The 26,986-nt window shown below is 42.5% G+C and overlaps 1 protein-coding gene across 4 annotated transcripts in view; it reads right to left on the bottom strand.

Moving 5' to 3' along the window:
* prkd3 (protein kinase D3) overlaps positions 1–26,986 on the bottom strand; it is a 125,760-nt gene that overhangs the window by 48,546 nt on the left and 50,228 nt on the right. For all 4 annotated transcript variants that reach the window (XM_080413574.1, XM_080413575.1, XM_080413576.1 and 1 more), the window contains exon 3: positions 4,146–4,284. In XM_080413574.1, coding sequence (XP_080269700.1) covers positions 4,146–4,284 — 139 coding nt within the window. The remainder of the gene's footprint in view (positions 1–4,145; positions 4,285–26,986) is intronic.

Below are 26,986 nucleotides of genomic sequence, written 5' to 3'. Positions count from 1 at the left end.
GTGGTAGGGCGATAATTTACAACAAATAAAAGAGATAAGAAGGATTTCTGCCCGACAGCAACGTTATGTGACTGACATCATGATTAAGAATGCTGGGAAACATATCTCCCTCAATTCAGAGAAAACATGATCACTGTGGGCTGAAGACGGCAGCAGTTTGGAACCCACTTCAAAGTGGACACTGAAGTCAAATGAAGTCAAATGAATCACATGACTCTTGGGGGGGGGGCAACGCATCTCCCTGGCACAGACACATGAAAGAAGGCATTCATCCATCAGCGTTGTCAACATGTCTGTTAACTACTGGCTGCCTCTCAGCAATCCCCACTTTTATGTAATGGTCTGTCGCGCTAATTAGCTTCAAAACAACGCCAAAACGTCAGCCTATAACGAGGCTGTTTTTCACACAAACCAGCCAGATCAATGTGCTGTCTGTTTGGTTTGAGATCGCCACGGCACGTGTCCCCGGCGTTTCTAAGCCACAGAGCGCAGCGGTTCTCAAAACATCGTTTCCATGTCAAGGCCCCCCCCTCCACCCCCCAATTTAACATGTACAGAAGTAGTTGGCCGCGGACCTCCATTTGAAAATGTTTCGTGCCAGGGAATGTTTCGTGCCAGGGAATGTTTCGTGCCAGGGATGGACCCCCCCCCAAAATACATACGAGATATTTGGAAAATAGCAGATCTACAAGCTCACAGTGTTGCACGTTGCGTTGTGAGCTTGTAGATCGGCTATTTTCAATTAACCGTTGTATATCCTATATTAAAATTGGCTAATGGGGAGGGACACAGGTACGACGGGTACTCTAACAAAGCCCCCTGTGACACTATATGACGCAGCATTGGTGGGATCGGCGGTGTGACGTAGATGTGAGGGCCGCGTAGCGGCCCGAACCTCCAGTAAGGTTAAAGTGGTTAGACTGATTTTGATTCTACTGTATTAACCCATTCAATTTTTATACTTTGGCTATTCAAAAATAGCAGATCTACAAGCTCATAGCGCGGCACCGAGTGCCGCGCTATGAGCTTGTAGATCTGCTTTTTTTTTTAAATCATGAAAATGTGTGCAAATCTTTGAATATGTATATTTTTAAAGCGAACATTTGTAACTCAAATCTTTGCTTCTGGGGGGTCCCTGGGAAAAAATCTTTGGAGATGGTGGTCCGCGACCAAAATACATATAATTTTGGGGGTCCTTGTCATGAAAAGGTTTAATAACCACTGATATTATAGCCATGTAAGTGTTTCAGAAAACGGTTAGGATTTAGAAGACATTTGTAGATGCGTTCCCGGATTGAATGGGTTAACTCATTTTGCTGGGGCCCCCCCTTGACTGGAACCCCCCCTCAAGGACCCCCCCCCCAGGGCCCTACTTTGAGAACCACTGCCATACAGCAGTAACTTTATGTGTGATAGCACTGTCAGCCGGCCACATCTCTGAGCGAGCCTCATCTCTTGTCAACCATCAAGGCGCTGTGTGTAAAATAATGAATGTACAGTATGTGGAAACTGGCTGGGAAAAGAGGAGTGAAAAACAGAACCATTTTGGTTGTGGGGGGCCAAAACCTCAGGTCCAACCCCCTGGGCCGAGATGGCCCCCATTAGTCCCCGAGTCCATGCTGCTGCGTCCGGGGGCCCTCCCCCAGTCCGGCACATCACAGGCCTGTTTACACTCTGCGGGGGGGGGGGGCGCTACAATCACTTACTGCAGGAAAAACAAGCCGTTCCTCTTTGAGCCCGGGGCCAAGAATAAGCAGGCTCGTCCCCCCCCCCCCCACCTAGCAGCGAGTGTCAGGCAGAAACCTCTTATCTCCATATTCAAACTTTCTGAGTTTTTTTCGTAAATAATTTTTTCGATCATACTAGAAGCGTCACACAAACGCATCAAAAGTAGCAGATCTACAATGGTGAGAAGAAGTACTCAGATATTTGACTTAAGTACTTGCGTCAGACAATACCACAATATAAAAAATACTCTGTTACAAGTAAAATGCCTGTGTTCAAAATGTTACTTGAGTATAAGTACAGAAGTATTGGCATCAAAATATACCAAAGTACTAAAACGTTTGAAAATAGCAGATCTACAAGCTCACAACGCGTCGCTACGCGACGCGTTGTGAGCTTGTAGATCTACTATTTTCAAATAGCCTAGGTATAAAATAGGGCTAAAGTGGTTAATGTATGTATTATAATGTGATAATTTATATACTGTATGCAAAGTAACTAGTAACTTAAGTTTTCAAATAATTGTAGTGGCGTAAAAGTATAATATTGGCCTCTGAGATGTAGTGGAGAAGGAGTAAAAGTACTGAAAATTGGAAATACATCAAAATTGTACTTAAGTACAGTACTTGAGTAAATGTACTTAGTTACTTTACACCACAGCAGATCTACAAGCTCAAAACGCGGAGCGACACGTTTCGAGCTTGCGGATCCGCTACTTTTGCCACTTTTTGAATTTGAATCCTGAAAAGTAACAGTTCTAGGTACATACGAGGTTTCCGCCCGACTTGAGAGCGATATTCAGACTGTTGACTCTATCCCTCCCCGCGCCGCAGGACACAACAACAGGTTGGTCAGGAGGAGAGGAAAACCCAAACGAAGATGACAGGAGACAAATTGCGGGGCGGAAAAGGTTCATATTTTCTCTAAAACCCCAAATGAAAGGCTTGGGGAAAAAAAGAGGAGTCATCATCATCGGGGCCTCTGCGTTTTGTAAAACACAGCTGAGATGTCACACGTGCAAAAACGTCCTTTTCTGCCGGGCGCTGAGAGGGTTAGATGAGGACTGGTTGACAGAGCTGACTTCCACAGCGCTTCCTACTGTACTGTAACGTGGTGGGACTTCCTACACTTCCACGCTGTGTCAGCTGACACTTGTTGTTGTCGACAGGACTGTCACGATTATGACATTTTACTTGCCGATAAATTGTCGCTCAAATAATTGCGATTAACGATTTAATTGTGTGGCTTTTAGGCCTTGTAAACAAAAAGTTGCACGGGGGCAGATATGACAAAAAAACGTAAATACACAAAGAAATAACTGATACCAATACTGGAAATAAATAATGTATTATGGCCAAAATACGCCATATTTAATATTTAACACTCAAAATGTGTTACAAAATTACAGATTACAGAAGATTTTTTCAAGATTTATCAAAAATGTTCAAAAATAGCAGATGTACAAGAGATGCTTTCCCTGTTTCAATGGCTTAATCTGAGATTCTCAGCCTCCTCCTCTGTGATCCTACACCCCCCCCCACTCCAAACAATACCCCCTCCTCCTCAGGGAGGGCAGGGGATTATTCTGCAGTCACACAGGTGGCGTCTGGTGTTTTCCAATGGAAGATGTACAGTAACACCACAACAGCCACACCACAACAGAAGACATTGTGAAGCATTTGTTATAGGTCGGTCTCAGCTCCGGTACAGGAAGCTGAATCATTCACAGCAGGAAATGTCAAAGGAAACGGAGCACCTGTGTCACGGCTACAAAAGGTGACCGGGCTCGACGGAAACCCTGATCAGTACACTACAGTAGGTGTTAAAACAACATGCGCCTGGAGCAGCAACACATGCACACACACACACACACACACACACACACACACACACACACACACACACACACACACACACACACACACAACAGGTGGATGCATTCAAAATAGACAACATGAATCATAGTAGCCCCAAACCTGGGCTCCTTTTAACCTCTAAGACAGGGGTCTTCAACAGGGGGTCCGGGACCCCTAGGGGGTCCTCAGAGCTACTATAGGGGGTGCGCCAAATCTTTGTGTGATAGAATGTTTTTTTTTTTACATTAAGCGAACCACTTGCACCCTAGCATCCCTATTCTGAGGGGGACATTAGCCCGAAAATAGCCGATCTACAAGCTCACAACGCCTCGCGCTGCGAGGCATTGTGAGCTTGTAGATCGGCTATTTTTGGCAAAGAAGTATAGGTGTAGAGAGAAAAAGAGCAGACCAAGTTTAAAAAAAAAAGTTTAATCTGAAACAATGTTATACAATTTAGAGGGGGGTCCCTGCTTCATCTCTCTCTCTCTCAGCTAGGGGGTCCTTGGCCTGAACAGGAACACACAGTGAGAGACGAGGCGCCGTCGTCACAGGTTTTTTACGTACCGGAGAGGACCACCTCGATGAGATCTCCTTCATGGATGTCCTCCGCCGAGGTCAGCCTCTGAAGGATGTTGTCAGAGTTCAGGTCATGGCGGAACAGCAGGATCTTGTCGTACATTCCGAAGAAGCCACACTCGGGGAACTGCAGGAAGACGAGAGAGTGGAGAGATAAGTTAAACGACGTTAAAATGTGACTCAGTACAGTGGTTTGAGACAAAAGTAGCCCATGGTCATTTTTCAGCTTTTTACAGATTATGAAAAAGTGCAGAATGTAAGCTTTCAAAATGACGTGTCATTCATTGAAATGGGAACATAATTTGAAGAAGATGTGCTCGTTTGAATCTTGCTAAGCTATAATAGTCCAAGCTGAGAAAATCCCTTCTAAGAATTAGCACTTCTAGCGCACCTCTAAGAGCCTGGTAATGGGTGTGAACAATGGGTAATTTATTCGACCCCTAGCCACTCCTCTAATCACTTCCCCCATTATCACCTTTCAGTCAGCTGTCAACTCTATAGAAATGATGCAACTCAATTAAAGTGTGAAAAACAAATCTTCGTCGTACATTCCGTTAACACATTGAGTGCCAAGAACGCATATATGCGTTCTTTGCGTTCTTTTGAATCCATCACTTGAGTGCCAAGAACGCATATATGCGTTTTTTCAAAAAAAAATAATAAAAAAAAATTAATTTTACCCAAAGACCAAGGAGATATGATTTTTTGAAGATTTAAACTCCCATCCACTTCCTTGTTAACTTAAAACTTAAAAATTCTGTATCTCGGCTCCTGAGTACTTTTTTTTTCTCAATGAAAAATCTCTGGCATAAAACAGCTAAAAAATCTGAAATAACTCTGGCATTCCATGTGTTAAGAAGCCACACTCGGGGAAACTGGAGAAGAGGAAAGGGGAGAAATAAGTTAACACGAGAACATCAAGTTCCTGACTGGGCTGCTTGAAGAAAAAGAGACCATGGCAATAAAACGTTATCTTGACTAAAAAAGGCTGATGCACACCTCAAACATGTTGATGACAGCCAGGTGCGTAAAAAAACAGAGAGTGATCCCACGCACTTGGTCTGGAGTTTACAAAATAATCATGTTTGGCCTGATGAAGGTCTAGGGTAATGGTTCTCAAAGTGGTGTCATTTTAATCACTTTATCCATATTTATTTTATACGTTGACTATTCAAAAATAGCAGATCTACAAGCTCACAGCTTGTACATCTGCTATTTTCGAAAATCTTTAGTAATTTAGACGCATAAATCTTCTCTTCTGGGGGTCCCTGGCACAAACTCTTTTCAGATGCGGGTCCTCAGCCAACCACTGTATCAATTCGGGGGTCCGGTCCTTGACGTGAAAAGGTTTGAGAACCACTGGTCTACTGGGACCCAAACATAACTGAATAATAAAAGGTTATTTTTGCAAGTTTGCAAGAGGACAACAAACATGTTTGTCCTGATATGATGAAGGTCTAAGGACCACAATATTTCCACTGAATAAAGAATATTCTACAAGTTCCAGACAGACAGTGTGTGGTGGTGGGATCACTCTGTCCTTTATACAAATGTTATCTTGAAAAGAAACAGAGAGACAAAGTAAAAGAGATAAACACATTAATAGATCTGTTTGCCTTCCCCACCCACCCCCACACACACCACACACACACACAACACACACACACAACACACACACACTTCCATCTCTGCTTGGAGGAGGGAGCATTCCGAATCAGTAGTTCAAACATCAAGCCTCTCTCTACCTCCCCTGAGAGGAACACAACACAATAAAACAACAAGGACCAAACCACTACAATGGCTTCAATAGGGACTGATACTGTTTGTTTCCTTACTGGAATCTAAACCAGTCCACAAGTCCTTTTCTCCCCCCCATCATGATACAATTTACCAAAAAAAAATGGCATTTAGCAGACGCTATGAATCCAGAGAAATGTACAGTATAGGCAAGGTAAACACGAGGTAATACACCAAATGCATAGAAATGGTCATCTAGGATCATATAGGTAAACCAAGAACCTATCATCAGTCGTGGGTTCGATCCCCGAGTCCCCGGCGGCCTTTGCTGTGTGTCACTCCACATCTCTCTCTCCTGTTTCCTGTCATCCTACACTGTACTATCCAGATAAAGGCAGAAAGCCCCGCCCCAAAAATAATAATAATAATAATAATAATAAATACATGGTTTACAGGTAGTAATAAAGCTCAGAGTGTACAGATGTTAGCATGGTCAGCTCAGAGTTTAAAGGGATAGTTCACCCAATTTTTTTTACAATTAGTCACCCCATGGAGACTTGAATTCATGGATTTTTTTCTTCTTTTTGTTGCATTCCTAAGACAATAACTTGAGGACGGTACTCCGTGGTGGAGAAAACTGCGATGTAGAAACACTCTGTTACAAGTAAAAGTCCGGAAATTCTAAATTTACTTGAGTGAAAGTACAAAAGTATTGCTATCAAAATGTACTTAAAGTACCAAAAGTAGAAGGTACTCAATATGCAGAAAGTCCCATTTCACAAGTTTTCAAATCTGAATGAAATGTATAAAATTCTTTTGAAAATAGCAGATCTACAAGCTCACAATGGGTTGCATCGCGACGCATTGCGAGCTTGTAGATCGGCTACTGTCGAATAGCCGAAATGTATATAGGGCTGAAGTGATGTATGTTTTGTGATAATAATCAAAATCTACAAAATAACTAGTAACTAAAGTTTTCAAATAATTATAGTGGAGTAAAAGTACAATATTTGCCTCTGAGATGTAGTGGAGTAGAAGTAAAAGTACTGAAAACCGGAAACACTTCAGTAAAGTAAAAATACCTCAAAATTGCGATAATTTACGATTCTGTGCCTATCGGTACATAACTCGGACGGGGCTGAGTAGGCTCAAGTGAACTTCGCAACGTTCAGCACGGCGACGTGCGCGCTTTAGCGCGCTCAGTGGTGCTTCTCGTGGCTCAAGTTCGCTTGAGACTGCGCCCCTCCGACGCGGTCGAAAACTATACTTTTATCGGCGGAAAAAAAGTAGTCCGCGGTTGTTGGATAAAGTAGTGTCGTCAGCGGGAGTCGATCCCCTGAGGTGTGGGTTGAGAGTCAAGTGATTAACGAGGCGAGCCGCTGAGGCCAGTGCTGAGATGGGGTATTTGGGCTGTGTTACTGTGTGAAAACACCCACCGTAGTGTTGATTTTGACAGCAAATTTTGATTCAGTTTTAGTCATAGTCTTTTGAATCAAATTCCATTTAGTTTTAGTCATATTTTAGTCATCTGAAATGTTTTACTGTTTAGTACTGTCTAGTTTTAGTCGACTAAATATCATAAGATTATAGTCGACTAAATCTACAGTTGATTTAGTCGACTAAAATGTATTTTGGGCGGTGCCTTGATGGCGTCGCAATGGCTGATTTTACACTTGGTTGCATGCTGAAAATAGCCGATCTACAAGCTCACAAAGTGTCGCAGCGCGACACGTTGTGAGCTTGTAGATCTGCTAATTTCAGCATGCAACACCTGAGCGCAACCAAGCATAAAATGACTGGTCTTTCAGTTCTACTGGATCTCTTCTCCACTAGATCCCTCCCTAACATTTTAGTCTAGTTTTTTATTTGTTGACGTAATCGTCAATACATTTTGTCTTAGTTTTAGTCATCATAGCTTAGTTTTTATTTAGTTTTCGTCAGTGAAAAAAGGTAGTCGACGAACATTTTTCGTCATAGTTTTTAGTCGACGAAATCAACACTGGCCCACCGTTCCCAACTCTTCTAATGTAGAGCGAACGAAGCCCCTTAGGCTAGTGGGTAGAACGCTGCACGCGACCAGGACAGGGTAGGCCAGGCTAGGTCAAGACAGAGGAACTTGCACTGATAGTGGGAGAAATATGTGAAAAAGTTGTTCACTTCCGGCAGAAAGTGTGAAATTTTGCACCTAGGGGTATTTTTGGGCGCTGAATTCAAAAATTGCCGGATCCAAGAAGTCAGACCAAAGCGTCTGACTTATTAATTAGATAATTAGCATATTTGCTGCAAATATGCTAATTATCTAATTAATTATGCACAATACAAAAATGTACATGGCAGAAATGGATTCTACGGGAAAAAACACATAAGAATCAACTGAGAAAAGTTTGGTACACCCTTTTATCGAATTGTTATATATATCATTATGCCAATTGATTCCTCCCCACACACAGTGTGTTGTCACTGCTGTTGTATTCTACTGACTCACCTGCCAGTGAGGAGCCCCCACCGGGAGGACGTTACATTTATTTCTCATTAACTTGTTTATTTAATCTGTCCTACTCTGTTCTTCTTGGAAGCATTGTCCTGAACAGAAACACAAAGTTCTGTGCATGGTAGATTAGCCGCAAAACATTTGCATTTTCCAGCACACCGTTTTTTACACATGCATTTGATCAGCTCTCGACACCCTTTAGACGCCACCTCTGCCATCACCGTCCAAAATGGACACCAGCCATCGTCCTAACTTTTCACCCATCCCCAATCTGCAGGTGAAGGAATCTCTGGGTTGGCAATTTGGGACTGTCCCCAGATGTGACCAGCTTGAAATACTGCTCTCTTCACATGACGAAGTGCCTCCTTTGTGGGTGGAATATTTTCCACTTTGCGATTTCCATGAGCAAATAGCTGCTTGCGTGCCTCGTTCACTTTCTTCCCCCGCTGGTAGGCGTGCCAGGCATGTAGCAACATTCGCGAATCAGCCTCTTCATGTGTATGTACATGGTTGAAGTTGAGAAACATCAGAAGGGGGGCTTCTTCATAGGTTGTGAGAAGTGTTTTCCCATCTGGAACAACCATTGTTTCTAGAGCAGCAGAATAATGTCTTTTTGTTGGAATCTACTCGAAGGAAGCTACTCCAGTTTCGTGGCACGGATGTCTGTTCAGTCACATGGAGTGGTATGCCGATGCCACGACCAAGCCTGGTTCCTTCCTTACGTGTCCCACACCACATCAACACGCATCACAGACTCCTCATTCAACTTTCGTGCAATGTACGGAAGGAACTGTTTGTGTGTTGCAAGGAACGTCTACGGTACGTACGGTACGGTACGGTACGGTACAGTACAGTACAGTACAGTACAGTACAGTACAGTACGTACAGTACGGTAGAGTACAGTACAGTACAGTAGAGTACAGTACAGTACAGTACAGTACAGACCGTACAGTACAGTACAGTACCGTACAGTACCGTACCGTACCGTACCGTACAGTACAGTACAGTAGAGTAGAGTAGAGTACAGTACAGTACAGTACAGTAGAGTACAGTAGAGTAGAGTAGAGTACAGTACAGTACAGTACAGACCGTACAGTACAGTACAGTACAGTAGAGTACAGTACAGTAGAGTACAGTACAGTACAGTCCAGACCGTACAGTACAGTACAGTACAGTACGTACAGTACAGACCGTACAGTACAGTACAGTACGTACAGTACAGTACAGTACAGTACAGTACAGTACAGTACAGTACAGTACAGTACAGTACAGTACAGTACAGTACCGTACCGTACCGTACCGTACAGTACAGTACGAACTGCGCATGCGTCGCATGTGCCCGTGTGTGTGCGCACACGCTGGCTCTGTGTGTGCACGCACGAGACGACTCGCGCTAAACGTTGCGTGTGTGTGTGTGTGTGTTTGCGACGGGACCCGGGGGGTTCCGCGACGGGGGGGTGTGTGGGGGGTTGCCCGTGGGGGGGGGGTGACCGCGGGGGGTGCCGCGGGGGGACCCGCGGGGGGACCGCGCTACAGGACGTGCAATAACCTTCACCGGGTATGGTCTAGTTCTCAGTAATTACAACAATTCCGCCATCACCTTTCACAATAGCGTTCTGCTGTTCATGCATCTGATCGTGTGCCAAAGCAGAGAACTTGTGCAATGACAAAGTTCCCCTTGACAAATTCACGATGGGTATCTGGGGAATCATTTGGAAGTTCCTGATGGTCCGTTACATGCACTGTCAACCATCTAATATGCTATTTTTGAAGAATGAGTTTTGCTACAAAAATATTAAATAAGTGTGAACCCAGTAATATGATCTCATGTGAAAGAATACCCCTGAAAACATAGGTAGAGACACCAACATCATGAGGCTCAGATGAAGCACTTTGGAGTAACACTGGTTTCAATCAAATTTGCCATAAAAACAGACCGTAATCTGCTAAATTAATCTACAGAAACTGAAAATGTCAAAGTATTGCTGCATTACAATTTGGATTTCATCAAAACAAACTTGTTTCACATTCAAAAGTGATGAGGTGTCAAAGATTGGAATACAAAACCTAATTGAACCAAAAACGTTGGCGGCCATCTTTAATTCTCATTTTACGACCAGATCCCATGGGAAAAGTGCTTGGATCCGGCAAAATTTGAAATCGGCATACTTCAAACATGCCATATGCAAATTTTCACACTTTCTGCCGGAAGTGAACAACTGAGCCTTTTTTTGTTACATATTTCCCTCACTATGAGAGTGGTGTGTGTGTGTGTGTGTGTGTGGGGGGGGGGGGGTGAGATCATCTGGCCAAGGAGCAGACAGAGGAGGAGGAGGGGGAGGAGGAGGAGGGGAGGAGGGGGAGGAGGAGGGGAGGAGCGAGGTAAACATCCTGAGACGAGCAGAGGAGAATCAGCATGGAGGAAGTGGAGCACCAGTCCATACTGAGTCACTTCCTGTTCTGTGGAGGCCCGGCCGGGCCAAACGTGCGTGTCAGGAGGAGAAGGGTGGGTACATACACGCAGCCAGCCCAGCCAGCGCACAAACCATCACCAAACATACTGTTACAACACAGTACACACGCTATTCTGCCAAACAATGTGGACATTTAATTAAATTCATTCATTGTAGAGCAGTGGTTCTTAATCCATTATTATATGATCGGGAACGCATCTGTGTCATTTTAAGATTTCTTTGGCCATTCAAAAAAATTGCAGATCTACAAGATCATAGCGCGGCACCGAATGATGCTTGTATATCTGCATTTTTTTTAAATAAATCTTTTTGCAAATCTTTAAATGTATATATTTTTTAAAGCAAACATTCGTAACTCAAATCTTTGCTTCTGGTGATTCTACAAATGTCTTCTAAATCCTAACCCTTTCTTTGAAAAAACGTATAATCAGTGGATCTCAAACTCTTTCATGTCAAGGCCCCCCCCCATCTCAAAATGTGTTGTTCCAGGGACCCCCAGAAGCAAAGATTTGAGTTAAAAATGTTTGCTTTAAAAAATATATATATATTCAAAGATTTGCACACACTTTCAAGATAAAAAAAAATTAGCAGATATACAAGCTCATAGCGCGGCCCTCGATCGGTGAGCTTGTATATGTGCTATTTTTGAAAAGCCAAAGTATAAAATAATGGTTAAAGTGGTTACACAGATGCGTTCCCGGTTTGAATGGGTTAACTGTTCCCATGGGAGCAGGTTGGTGCCTTGCATAGTGAACGTGTGAATGCAAGGCGCATTGCAAAGCGTTTCGGATAAAGCCGGCTCCTATGGCAATGGAGCCTATTTAGCTATAGATCAGGGGTTTTCAAACTGATTATGAACCAGGGGACCACCACCCTGACTGAGAATCAACCTGGGGACCACTGTTGTGTTCGTGAGGGGTGATATGGGCACGTGGTGTGGGGGGGGAAGCTTGAAATTAAATAATGACTGTTAAGGGCTTAATTTAATTTGATAATTCGAGGTGAATTAAATCAAGCCCTTAACAGTTATTATTATTTAACTGAGATATGCTAGTGGTCCAGAGCTAAAAAAACTCATGTTAACTGATTCATTGCTTATGTATGAGCGATTAGACACATGCAATTGATATGGGCACATTTCCTAATAATGGTGACTCAACCAGGCAATCCGGTACAGTTTCCCTTGAGATTCTAACTCCCATTTATGTGGAAGTTCTTGACATCCGACTTCCCAGTAACTGAGTGACAACATTGACGCGTCATTATACGTCACCAGGTAATTTCCTCAACAAGTGGTCGATAAATCAAAATACAAATCTTCGCTTTCCTACATAACTAAATGCATGGTCAGGGACCCCATGCAATACTTTCACGGACCACCAGTTGAAAACCCATGCTATAGATGGACTGTTGGATGTCACGATGGCTACACTCTGACTGCAGTATATGAACCCTAGTTACCAGTGACGGTAGAAGTACTCTGATTTTTTACTTAAATAAAAGTATCAATACTGCAATGTAGAAACACTCTGTTACAAGTAAAAGTCCGGAAATTGTAAATTTACTTGAGTACACTAAGTACAAAAGTATTGCTATCAAAATGTACTTAAAGTACCAAAAGTAGAAGGTACTCAATACGCAGAAGGTCCCATTTCACAAGTTTTCAAATGTATGAAATGTATAAAAAATCTTTTGAAAATAGCAGATCTACAAGCTCACAATGGGTTGCATCGCGACGCATTGCGAGCTTGTAGATCGGCTATTGTCGAATAGCCGAAATGTATATAGGGGCTGAAGTGATGTATGTTTTGTGATAATAATCAAAATCTACAAAATAACTAGTACGTTTTCAAATAATTGTAGTGGAGTAAAAGTACAATATTTGCCTCTGAGATGTAGTGGAGTAGAAGTAAAAAGTACTGAAAACCGGAAACACTTCAGTAAAGTGAAAAATACCATACCACAAAATTGTACTTAAGTACAGTACTTGAGTAAATGTACTTAGTTACTTTCCACCACTGCTGTGCCGTGGTATCAAAGCAAAGGCACGGGCCGGCCGCTGTGATTCTTTTTTTTTTTGTTGGCCGAAGACATGAGCCCTGCATGCATGCATCGCCGTGCCAAAGCAGCAGACTAGGGTTTTTTTTGGAAAGTCCGCCCAGCTGTTTCCCCGGCATACCAGGGTCACACACAATGGACCGCACAGAACAATACCAATCACTGAGGGCCAGGGACAGCTAACGCCCGAGGGCACCAGGATTGGCACGGCCGCTGGAAGAGAATGAGACAGACATCTGGAGCCCGTCCTACTGCTGCCAACACACACAGATATACAGACACACACACACACACACACACACCGACCGCCGCGCCGGGGCTGGGCTGGTCGTCCCCTGACTACAACAACACCTTCTTTAACCCATTAAGACCTGAGGTTTTTTGAAAGTTTTGAAATTTTGAAACATTTTGAAAAAAAAAATCTAAAACATTTTCTTTCAAGATTTTTTTTCCAAGATTTTTTTCAAAAATAGCAGATCTACAAGCTCATAGCGCGGCACTCGGTGCCGCGCTATGAGCTTGTATATCTGCTATTTTTGAATAGCCAAAGACATCTAAAGTGACACAGATGCGTTCCAGGTATCAATGGGTTAAAAGAGTGACCGCTATCTGGTAAATGAACCCGGTTAGATTTATTTGATTTAATTGGTCTTTATTTAATTAGCGAAGACCATTGAGAGCACTCTCTCTTTTTCAAGGACACACTGTTGAGTACATGTTGCTACATCAGTGGTTCTCAAACTTTTTCATGTCAAGGACCCCCCCCCCCAAGTTATTTGTATTTGGCGGCGGACCCCCATCTCAAAATATGTTGTTCCAGGGACCCCCCAGAAGCAAAGATTTGAGTTACATATGTTCGCTTTAAAAATATATATATATTTCAAGATTTGCACACATTTTCTAAATTTTTCAAAAATAGCAGATCTACAAGCTCATAGCGCGGCACTCGGTGCCGCGCTATGAGCTTGTATATCTGCTATTTTTGAATAGCCCAAAGTAAAATAATGCTTTTTAGCTCAAATCTAAAAATGACACAGATGCGTTCCAGGCCTTAATTGGTTAATACATTATAATTGCCCTCTATAACTAAAATTAAGAATTAAAAACACCTTAAAATATTAGAAATAGTCCCTCTTTAACTCAAGGTGGACAACGCCTGTCACAAGTTGATGATGTCATTTGTCCATGTGTGGTCCAGCCCTATGGAATGTTTGGAATGTGCTAAACTAAAAAGGCGCATGTGCTAACAAAAAAAAACGACTTAATACTTCCTATGGTTAATGTGAGCATCAACACAATATTTTAAACACGTTTTTTTATTAGCACATGCATACATTCCATTGGACTGGACCACACATTATCACAAATGACATCATCAACTTGCGACGGGTGTTGTCGTCCCGGTTGAGTAAAAGACTGCTGCAGAGAACAGTCGGTCAGACAAAACTGAGCTTATCTGGTAGCATTTTTCTAACAGCGCTGAGGAGGAGGGGAGTCAGTCAGTCAGGGACTCACTCAGGGCACGTGCCTGTTTAATGGAACATTTCCAACTACCCCCCTCCCCCCCTCACCCGCCTCCCACACACACCCACACACACACACACACACACACACACACTCTCTCACACACACTCACACAGTCACATCCTAAACCCCTGTCAGCGTTTGAAGTGATTGATGGTATAGAGTGAGGGGGTCATCCTTCCTGAGTCTGCTGCCGTGTCAACGGCAGGTTTTTTTCCTCTGCCCCCCCCCCCCCCCCCCGTCTGACATGCCTGATGCACGGACACGCACGTACGTGCACCGCGTGTGCACGCTTACACACACACACACACACACACACACACACACACACACACACCACGGCCAATAGTGGTTCTCAAACTTTTTCATGTCAAGGACCGCCCAAATTGACATGACGTATTCATGTATTTGGCCGTGGACCCCCCCCCCCCCCCCATCTGAAAACGTTTTGTTCCAGGGACCCCCCAGAAGTGAAGATTTGTGTTAATAATGAATTTTTAAAAAAATCTTTTTTTTCTCCAAAAAATAGCAGATGTACAAGCTTGCAGCGCAGCATGAAGTGATACGCTGTGAGCTTGTATATCTGCTATTTTTTAATAGCAAATATATAAATGGAAAATGTGGTTAAAATGACCCCCCCAAGACCCCTGGACCCCACTTTGAGAACCACTGCTGAATAGAATACCCAGAGCTGCCAATCAAACAGAAACAAGCAGGAAGGAATGAAGGACGGTCTGTCAAGAAGACCTTCTACATAACATCTCATATGAGATGTACGTCTCAGTTCTTTTCCATTGTAGCAGCAATTACATCATAAACAAAGAAATAAGAATGTCAACAATAATATGTAGAAGGTAAAGAAAAATAGCAATAGCAATAGTCATAGCAAAGTACAGTACTTTACACCACTGTAGGGCTGTCAACTTTCCTCAGAAATGACATTCGAATATTGGTCTTAAAAAGTTGCAGATATTCGAATATATTCGAATATTATTATTATAAAAATATATATATTTTTTTTATTTATCGAGTGCTCGGATCCAATAAAACATATTTTTTGTTTGTTTTTATAACTTCATTCATAGTTTTTTGTATTGTCCCTGTCAAATAAACATACAAAAAACAAACAAAAAAACACTGTTTTTATTTTATTTTTTAATTCGAATATACATTTTCATATTCAAATATGTATTTTTTCCCAATATTCTAATAATATTCGAATATCGAATATTCGTTTGACAGCCCTACACCACTGCCACAATCTATGAGAACAATATGACCATTGGGACGTTATCGTTTTGTTTTGCTAAATGGCTCTTGCAATAACTGCTTGAACTAAATAATAAAACAAAAGGAGATGGCATACAACTGTTTTAATCGGAGAGGTAACTGTGGCTAACGTTATAGCCGCCGTGTCAAGAGGGTTTGTTTTGATTGTGTAAACAAACCAGCTGTGCTCGTGCGCGAGCCGCGTGAAAACATTCAGGAGGGCACTTCCCGTCACAATCACGTTCATTTCCAGGTACTGACTAACTCCTCCGCACAAAAATGTCGCCGGAGGAGGAGGAAGTGTGAAGTGTGAAGACTTCCTGCCGACACAGTAGAATCCTCAGTGTTAATTTCTCCGTTTGTTAACTCGTTTTTTTTCCCCTCAACACCATTATGTCTTCATCAAAAATAGCAGATCATGTCTAAAGCGTGAACATTTGTGCAATTCTGAATATAAATATATTTTTAAAGCGAACATTTTTACCTCTTTCTAATGTCTTAGAAAGAAATCCCAACAGTTATTTTTTTAAATAACGCATGTTGCTATAATCAGTGGTTCTCAAACTTTTTCATGTCAAAGACCCCCAAAATTATATGTATTTGGCCACGGACCCCCATCTCAAAATATCTTGTTCCAGGGACCCCCCCCCCAGACGCAAAGATTTGAGTTACAAATGTTCGCTTGGAAAAAATATATATTCAAAGATTTTCACAGTTTTTCAAGATTTTTCAAAAATAGCAGATCTACGCTAAGCTCATAGTACAAAGTGGCGCGCTATAACCTTGTATATCTGCTATTTTTGAATAGCCAAAGAAATCTTAAAATGACACAGATGCGTTCCCGGTCTTAATGGATTAATGACATGCCCGGGAATAGGGACTATACTAGCGTTCATGTGGTTATAAGGACTGACTGATGGCTGATCGGGCCAGCGGCGGCGGCTGCCCTTCAAAGCCCTGTGGTGTCACCTCCTGTTGGCATCCCCCTACACAAACACTTTCCACTGAGCTAGAATGGTTCCCGTTTCCAGCATCATCGTCTGCAGAGCGGCACGTATAACAGGTTGGGAGAGCAGAGGAGGAGGAGGCTCTCCGCTTTGCTCTCTGCCATGTTCCATTAGAACCAAGAGGAAGCCCCCGAATATACTCAGGAACAATAGACTGGCACGTTCTGGACCGCACGATTTTTACACAGTAGGTGGTTAACCCATTAAGACCTGGGACGCATCTGTGTCATTTTTTGATTTGAGCTAAAAAGCATTATTTTACACTTTTGCTATTCAAAAATAGCAGATATACAAGCTCATAGCGCGGCACCGAGTGCAGCGCTAGAAAAAGCGAGAAAATTAGTGCAAATCTTACAAATATATATCTGTTCCAGGGTCCTTGAACAAAATATTTTAAGATGGGGGTCCGCAGCCAAATACATATACCTTTTGGGGTCCTTGACATGACAAAGTTTGAAAACCACTGACATAGCATCATAGATTTTTTCAAAAAACTGTTACGATTTAGAAGACATTTTGTAGAATCGAAACCTCAGGCCTTACTGGGTTAAGATGATACGGATAGTCGGTATATAAGGGTTGCACGTGCACACACGCACATCAGGTTTCCACCCGACACAGACGATATGCTATATTTTACTTGGCAAAACTCAGTTGCATAGTAGCAAATATTTAAAACATTTCAAAAACGAATTTAATACAATAACAATATAATAAATTTTAAGTTCATTTAGACACTTCAGCTCAGGATGAACCATTTGTGTGTGACGGTGTGACTCTGCTCACGTGATATTACAGAATACCTACGCATGCATGACACAGAATCTGAGATCAAAAACCCCCCAGAGCAGACCATGAAATACAGTTATATACATGAACATAACATTGAACCTTCAATGCATAATTAAACTACCACATATCATAGTACAATCCATAGAAGCACCGTACAATCCACAGAATCATCCTATTAACAATATGAAATTAAATGCCACAGGGAGGAGGCCGGGGAGGTGGGGGGAATTTGACACTGACAGCTGTACGACCGGCTTTGACAGCTAAGCGTGTAGAATGAGCGGCAGCGTTTCCCCTATATGCATTAAGCAGTGGCGCCACCCCTTATATCCGAAAATACAGAAACAAAATGATCAATGCTCAAATGCATTGATATAAGGCTCAAATGCTCTCAGACAGGACGCCATCTGTGCCATCACTAGTTGTTGATGTGTGACTGACTGATTTGTATACTTTTGTCTATACTTCTGTCTAATAAAAGTATATTTTCCTAAATCTGGAGACAATTCATATGTAAACTATACAGATTATTACTGTGCACTGTACTATATAAGATATAAGACTGCATTTTGAGAACCCAAACATTGTGCGCGCGAAGCCAACTTTTTTCCCACGTGCGCGCTTCGCGTGCATTCCTCCCCCACACCAACATCTGGCTAGGGGAAACACCGAACGGTGAACAGAGAGCTGCTTAAAAAGGCCGCCAGAGGTTCACTGTGGGAATGAGGGCGTGTGCGAGATAGCCTAATAGCGAATGAGAATGAAGAGAGGTTGAACGTGGAGAGACAGACCGACTTGTGGCAGTATCTATGAATTAACTTGTTAGCGAAGAGAGAGCTAGCATATGTAACCTCCTGCCTTCCGTGCCTACATGAACTATCGCTACACCGAATGCCCAGGGCTCTATGCTAGGCCCCATCTAGCCCCCCCCCCCCCCCCCCCATTCATTCGCTTTTTTTCCCTCTCTACACCAAATCTCTTAAAATTTGCAATCTACCAGTTCACAATGCGTAGCTTGTATTTTCGCACAACGTTTGTCCCAGAATTGGAACGCTAGGGTTCCTTCAAGTCTTAACCACATAGTAATTGTGGTTAAGACGCGCATTGATTTATTTCAATACTTTATCAACAGTTTGCAAAAAGTACAGCGGTACGATTAAATAATTATGCTAAAAGGATAACACTAAAAGCCCTGAGGGCTTGTTTACATTGTGGAACAGTGTATTCAATTCATCAAGACTTATAAAGAACTACAATAACATGCAAGAAATCATCCACACTAGGAGCAATACAAGGGGGGGTAATTTGTGTCACAGAACCCATCTAACCCCTGCTCATTTTGCTAGGATTGGATGGCTTAGGGTTGAGGACAGAGTACAGCAACTTGCTATGGGCCTGGTCTTCAAGATACACCACAACATTGGGATCCCCCTGTATTTGTCAAAATACTTCAAAAATGTTAATGAAGTCCATGATCATAACACCAGAGGCAGCTCCACTGATCATGTTCAACCCAGATTTGGCTCAACTAAGGGTATGAACTCGTTCTCATGCTATTCATCAAAAATGTGGAATGCCCTACCAAAAGGAGTAAAGGAGTGTAAAACCCTACTCACTTTCAAAACTGCCCTAAAGATACACCTTCAGGAGGCTGCAATTCGAAAATGGCCCCTGTCTAAGTCTTAACCTACCCCTCCCTACCCCCCCCCCCCCCTCCTTCATTTTCCTCTTTTGTATATATATATATATATATTTTTTTTTTCTCTCGTCATACCAGTAACCTGAAAGCTGATTGTATGACATTCTGTATAGTAGTGTGTATATCTGCCTGCCTCTTATATTTCATCATGATTTGTGTGCATGGGGTTCTCATCTTAAACAAGCGTAATGCTTAATGAGGGTTTCCAGTTTAGTAGACCTTGTATTGTGAATTTGTACTTCCATGTACTGTTATGTACTGTCATGTACTATTCTCATGTCTTTCTAAATAAACTACATCAATCAATCAATGTGGTGTCAAGAAGAGCTTAGAACAGTGATTCTCAAAGTGGGGTATGGGTACCCCCAGGGGTCCTTGAGGGAGTTCCAGGGGGTCCCCAGCTAAATGATAGATAGTTAGGAACCAAATGGACCTTTATGGGTCTGTAACTCTGAGTGTACAAATGGAACCAAATGGACCCCATTACTCAAGAGTTAAATTAACATGGATTTTACCATATAAATTGTGGTCCCACAGATAGAAATGTCATTAAATGGGGGTCCGTAGCCTAATGCATGTCAAACTGGGGGTCCTTGAAATTAAAATGGTTGAGAATCACTGCTAGAACCGTACAAATCTTCTCATATGGGGGTCCCTGGCTTATCTTTTCAAATGGGGGTCCGCGGGCTAATTAGTGTCAATTTGGGGGTCCTTGACATGAAAACGTTTGAGAACCATTGCCATAGAGGCATAGAAGACTTATCTAGGTCCAGTTGCAAATTGCAGACAGGTGCTCTTTTATGGCGGTTTTGAACGAGGGTAGGGAGTCGCACTTTTTGATGGCTGTTGGTAGGGAATTCCACATTTTGGTGGCATAACAGTCGAACTAATTCAACCCCATGTTTGTGCGTACACCCTGCACATACACACACACACACACACACACACACACACACACACACACACACACACACACACTCCTGCACATATGTGTTCCCTCACACACACATCACATCACTTGGCATCACCACACCACACACACCCACACATCATGCTACTGCATACATCTCCCAGGTCCATAGTAGTGACTAAGCATGTCTTTTGTCATCATCAAACGCACAGGGAGAGGGGTGGGTGGGTGGGGGGGGGGGGCTCGGCGAGTTGGCGGTGCACATCACCCATTCAGCCGCGAGCCGCAAGCACACCAGCAGCAGCTATAGCGACCACACACGCACACCAAACGATGTGCCGGCACGGCGAGCGCTGACTGCGTGTGAGGTCCGCGAGTCAGGCTGCCGGGGACGAGTGGAAAGGGGCTTTAGCGCTGGTAAGCTTTTGTTAAACAGACTAATCTGCCATTGATATGCTAAATCCTGTTAGAGAGAGAGAGAGAGGGAGAGAGAGAGAGAGCGAGGAGAGTGTAGTGGGGGGAGGGATGGAGGGGTGGGGGGGGAAGATGGAGTGTACGAGGAGAGGGCCGCGGGAGAGAGAGAGAGAGAGAGGGTCAGGATATGAAATATGGCCCCTATTTCACTGGGAGCCAAAAAACAAATTGCCTCAAAACAGACGTGGAAAAAAAGAAGAGAAAAAAAAGAAATAGCCCCGTCTGGTTTGAATAACGGAGTGTGCAGTTTGTCTCAGTTGAAATAAAGATGCTTTGTCTTTGAACAATTGTTACTTTCAGTTCAAGATGAAATCTAAGACGCAAAATGATGGATTAAGGATTTAATCCGGGCATAAATCACCCCCATGCATCCCAGTAGAAATAGGACATAATGCTGAAAATGGAGGGAAGGGGGGGGGGCGGAGAGGGGGGGGGGGGGTGTCACTTTTGACTGTTTGCGAGTCATTTCGTGTAAAACATTGCACGGCGTTCTGTTGCTATCGCCGCACACATAACACGAAACCAATGCGTGTGGGCACTCCATCACCAGAACACAACTCTTGTGAAAGCAAGGAAAATTGCAAGGACAATTATGCTTATATGGGCATGCGTGCGTGCGTGCGTGCGTGCGTGCGTGCAGTGGTGTAAAGTAACTAGGTACATTTACTCAAGTACTGTACTTGAGTAAAATTTTTAGGTACTTTTACTTTACTGGAGTATTTCCAATTGTCTATACTTTATACTTCTACTCCACTACATCTCAAAGGCAAATATTGTACTTTTACTCACTACAATTATTTGAAAACTTTAGTTACTAGTTACTTTGCAGATATAAATTATTACGTTATAAAACATACATTAAGCACTTTAGCCCTATATCATACCTAGGCCATTTGAAAATAGCCGATCTACAAGCTCACAACGCGTCGCGTCGCATCGCGTTGTGAGCTTGTAGATCTGCTATTTTCAAACATTTGAGTACTTTTACTTTTGGTACTTTAAGTAGATTTTGATACCAATACTTTTGTACTTTTACTCAAGTCATTTTTTTTTACTTGTAACAGATTACTTCTACATTGCAGTATTGATACTTTTACTTAAGTAAAACATTTGAGTACTTTTTCCACCACTGCGTGTGTGTGAGTGTGCATGTACGTGTGTGTGTGTGTGTGTGTGTGTGTGTGTGTGTGTGTGTGTGTGTGTGCGTGGGTGGGTGGTTAAGGGAAGCGGTGTCAGGGGTGTGAGTAGGTTCTGACAGATGGCCATGTGATTACAGCGAGGGAAGGTATGCTGCCTGACCCCACCGCCTTGCACCTTTATGAGCCTGGCAGAGGTCCAACAGGCAGTCTGACGGACAGCTACAGGACAGGAGAACGCTCACTCCGACACTTCAGCCCTGCTGCCGCTGCCCGGTGGAATTTTCAGCTTTCTTTTAAAGGACAACTTTGTTTTTTTACAACCAAGGTTTATGTTTTAGCTTGTAATTAAAGTAAATAAAAGATGAGTGTTAAAAAAAATGTCATTTACTGCTTTCTACAGTTTTTGCAATTTTCGCAATCTTTTTTACAGTGGGCGGGGGCATTCGGGCAGGTGGCTAAATATGTGTTTTTTACACAATAAAAAATGTCCCGTGGTCTTTGATGGCCAGATGTGAGTTATTGGGGGCTAGAAGAGCTACTGTAAATAATAATAAAGAAATCGGCGGGTTATTGTGTACAAAAATACATATTTAGCCACCTGCCCCGAATGCCCCCGCCCACTGTAAAAAAAAGATTGTGAAAATTGCTAAAACTAAAAACTTTTTTTTAACAGTCATCTTTTATTTACTTTAATTACAAGCTAAAACATAAACCTTGGTTGTAAAAAAACAAAGTTGTCCTTTAAACTGAGTGTACAAATGAAAATGGAACCAAATGGACCCGTAAGGGTTCCAATTGTACACTCTCTTGAGTTGACGCTGCAATCCAGCCAGTAGCACTTGCCAAGTTGCCATAGCAAGTGACAGATGTCCAGTTCATTTGTTGATCTGGCATCCTATAGTTGTGTATAGTTTCAATGTACATATTATTTATTGATATTATAATGTTTAGACTGCTATAGGTTCTTGGTTTACCTATGATCCTAGATCACTGAGGCACTATATTACCGTGTGTTTACCTTGCTTACTGTAAATCGCTCTGGATTAACCTTTCAAGACCGGGAACACATCTGTATCACTTTAGGTTTCTTTGGGCTATTCAAAAATAGCAGATCTACAAGCTCATAGCGCAGCACCGAGTGCCGCGCTATGAGCTTGTATATCTGCTATTTTTATTTTATTTTTTAATCGTGAAAATGTGTGCAAATCTTTGAATATCTATTTTTTAAAGCGAACATTTGTGACTCAAATCTTTGCTTCTGGGGGGGGTCCCTGGAACAAAATATTTTTAAATGGGGGTCCACGGCCAAATACATATCATTTTGGGGGTCCTTGACATGGAAAAAGTTTGAGAACCACTGACATAGCAACAATAGTTTTTCAGAAAAATGAACACATTTGTTGAGACATGAGTTTACAAATGTTCGCTTTAAAAAATAGATATTCAAAGATTTGCACAAATGTTTTTTCAAAAATAGCAGATCTACAAGCTCAGCTTGTATATCTGCTATTTTAGAATAGCCAAAGTGCAAAATAATGGTTATAGCATCAAGTCTAAAATGACACAGATACGTTCCCGGTCTTAAGAGCGTCTGCTAAAATGTCTAAACTCTAAATTGTAAATTTGCAATCTTTCTTTATTATCATTTACAACATTACTTTAACCAATCCCAATGGTAGGTGGTCTCCCTCCCTACTCTGCCTGAAGCTCAATAGCCCAAATATCTCCCCTGCCCTGCACCAAGGGGGGGGATTCCCTCTTGGTTTCCCACACAAGACGACCAAATCCTGGGTCTCTCTCTCTAGGTCGTCCTCTTAGACCATTGGTTCTCAAAGTGGGGTCCGGGGACCCCCAGGGGTACTTGAGGGGGTTCCAGGAGGTCCCCAGCTAAATGATGGATAGGAATCAAATGGACCCTTATGGGTCTGTAACTCTGAGAGTGTTACAAATGGACCCTAACGGGTCCATTTGGTTCCATTTGTACACTCTCAGAGTTAAATTAACATTGATTTTACGATATGAATTAGGGTCCCAGAGATAGAATTGCCATTAAATGGGGGCCCGTAGCCTAATGCACGTCAAACTGGGGGTCCTTGAAATTAAAATGGTTAAGAATCACTGCTAGAGACGTATAAATCTTCTCTTATGGGGGTCCCTGGCTTATCTTTTCAAATGGGGGTCCGTGGGCTACTAAGCGTCAATTTGGGGGTCCTTGTTTGAGAACCACTGTCTTAGACGAGCCCTCCATCGTCGCTTCCAGTCATCCCTGTTCTCCATACATCTGGCCAGCTCGTTGAGGGCTTTGTGCACACCTGCATCTTTTCTTGAGTACATCCACGTGTGTTACTGTGGGTCGTCCTTGTGACCGATGCCCGTGTGTTGGCTCCCACACATAGACTGTAAAAGAGACGGACAAAGCCAGACCGCTGGTTTCTACAGACCGAAAATGAAGCCGATTGTTCAGGAATTTGAAATCCGCCATCTCTAATATAAGCCAAAAAGCACAAAACAATCCCCAAAGAATGCTATTGGTTGGGTAGCTTGTCAATCAAGAGTGGGGGCGGGGAATGAATGCTATTGGGTGTGTAGCTTGTCAATCAAATCATCCCGCCCCTCTTAGAGAATAGCCTACTTTATCGTAAATTTTAAAATAAATGGGACCATAATTTAGCAAAACGCATATCATGATGATTGAAAGAAGACTTTAAACTAGCGACTGGAAGCATATAGAATTTATGACAATTTTTATTAAGGTAAGAAAATCTAGTCTAAAGTTGTTCCATCCGCTTGCCTTAAAATTAATTCTTTCTGACACCTGCAGAGGTAAAACCGCGAAACTACAGGCCATTCATATGAACTGTCTCTTCCGTATTGGGAGTCAATGTAAAAAGCTCAAGCTGGCCCCTTCCTCCCACAGCACCCTACCAACAGCCATCAAAAAGTGCGAGTCCCCTGCCCTCCTTCAAAACCTCCATAAAAGAGCACCTGTCTGCAATTTGCAACTGGACCTAAGACAAGTCTTCTAGCTTGCCAAAAGAAATTACCCCCTACCCCCCCCCATTTTTTTCTGCAAATATGCTTTTACTGCTCCTAGGATTGATGATTTCTTGTATGAATTGAATACATAGGACCACAACGGAAACAAGCCCTCAGGGCTTTTCATGTGATCGTTTTAGCATTATTATACAACTGTGCCTCTGTATGCAAACGGTTAATAAAGTATTACATTTATCAAAACGTCTTTAGAAAATGGTGATGCATGGCAAACTCACGGCCCATTAGCGGTTAATGAACACTGTGGGTTTGCATAGCAGTGGCTCAGCAAAGCAACACCTCTCTCTTTATCAACATACTGCAGTAGCAGAGACCACTGGCATTGTTTTGATCTGAGGAGACGTATTTTTTTTGTTGGAAGGAGTTGGTTAGCGCCAATTATTCCACCACAGCTACAGGCGTACCTTTCTACCACTCTGCCACCAAAATGTGGAATGTGCCCTGACACCATCCATTAAAGGATGTGAATCACTGGTTTCTTTCAAAACTGGCCCGAAAAAAAACATCTATCAGGAGACTACAAAGTGAGGTAAATGTAAATTCCCATCGAAAGGAGGTGTCATTCACTCAGATCTACAAAGGAGCCACGCCTTTCCCATGTGGATTCCATTTTTTTTCTTTTTTTACCTGAATTAAATTGTTCCATCCTATAAGTGTGAGAATCAATCGGACATAATGCTTCCCAATGCATTGTGGGAGGAAAACGCTCGTTGGGGCACATAGTGTCTCTGTCGGTGGAAACCTCATATGTCCAAAACAGGATTCAAATAAAAAAAAATTGCAAAAGTAGCAGATCTACAAGCTCAAAACGCGTCACTTCGCGCCGCGTTTTGAGCTTGTAGATCTGCTACTTTTGATGCTTTTGTGTGACCCTGGAGTGCAGTGGTCACAACAGTGGTCCGGGGACCACCAGTGGTCCTTGAAGCGATTCCAGGTGGTCCCCAGCTAAATGATGGAGAGTTGGTAACCAAATGGACCCTTCTAGATCTTTAACTCTTGAGAGTGTAAAATGAATTTTACACTCTTGAGAGTTACATTATTGTTAAATATCTGCATTACTTAAATAAAGAATTCAACGTTGGCCTGTTATCTCTCCTATGGTACCAACATCAATACAGCATGGATTTGTGGACAAAATTGAAGAAATCAAATAAATCTTATAATGACATAAGATGCGTTCCCAGATTGAATGGTTTAAGCCCAGAGGTGTCAGGATAACACCCGTCATGAGACACAGTGGAGGACAAGGTGCCTTTTATTCCAACAGGATAAATGAAGCCATTGACTGATTATATGTCTGTAATTGTTTATCAGCGTGGGGAGAGAAAGAGAACATTCTGCTGTTCCCATTCCCAACAAACACAAGACCCTCAGGTCTGTCTCTGTGGGCTTTCATAGATCTTTGACTGCCCCTCATGTGTGCGCTCACCGGGCCTAAAAATAGCTGATCTACAAACTTGCAGATCTGCTATTTTTAGGCATGTGACACCATCGTATGATGACATGACTATGAATGAAGCATTACGTACTGCAGCACCGGAGCAGGAGACACTATCACAACTTTTGAAAAAAAATTCACTCCTTTTCAAATATAAAAAAAGACGAAATAGCAGATCTACAAGCTTACAACTATTAAATATCTCAATAATTTCTTCTTATATTTAAGTTATTTGTCATATCTGCCCTGTGCATTTTTTTATTACGAAGCCTAAAAGGCTCCATATGTTCCACAATGCCAAACACACAATTAAATCGTTAATCGCATTATTCGAGTGACAATTAATCGTGAACTTAAATTTGTAATTGTGGCAGCCCTAGATCGGCTATTTTGGGCAAAGAGATTTGGTGTAGAGGGGGGGGGGGGGGAGTAGCTAAATGGGTCCCCAGCTAAATGATAGTTAGGAACCAAATGGACCCTTATGGGTCTGTAACTCAGGTTCATTTGGTTCCATTTGTACACTCTCAGAGTTAAATCAACACTGCTTTTGCATTATAAATTGGGGTCCCAGAGATATAAATGCCATTAAATGGGGGTCCGTAGCCTAATGCATGTCAAACTGGGGGTCTTTGGAATAAAAATGGTTGAGAATCACTGCTAGAGCCATAACAAAATATTCTCTTATGGGGGGTCTCTGGCATATCCTTTCAAATGGGGGTCCACGGGCCGGGTCAATTTGGGGGTCCTTGACATGAAATGGTTT

The sequence above is a fragment of the Gymnoscopelus braueri genome, assembly GCF_963280865.1.
Source record: "Gymnoscopelus braueri genome assembly, chromosome: 19".
Taxonomy (NCBI): Eukaryota; Metazoa; Chordata; class Actinopteri; order Myctophiformes; family Myctophidae; genus Gymnoscopelus; species Gymnoscopelus braueri.
Note: the sequence above shows the minus strand (reverse complement) of the source record. Positions and strands in the feature narration are given on the sequence as shown.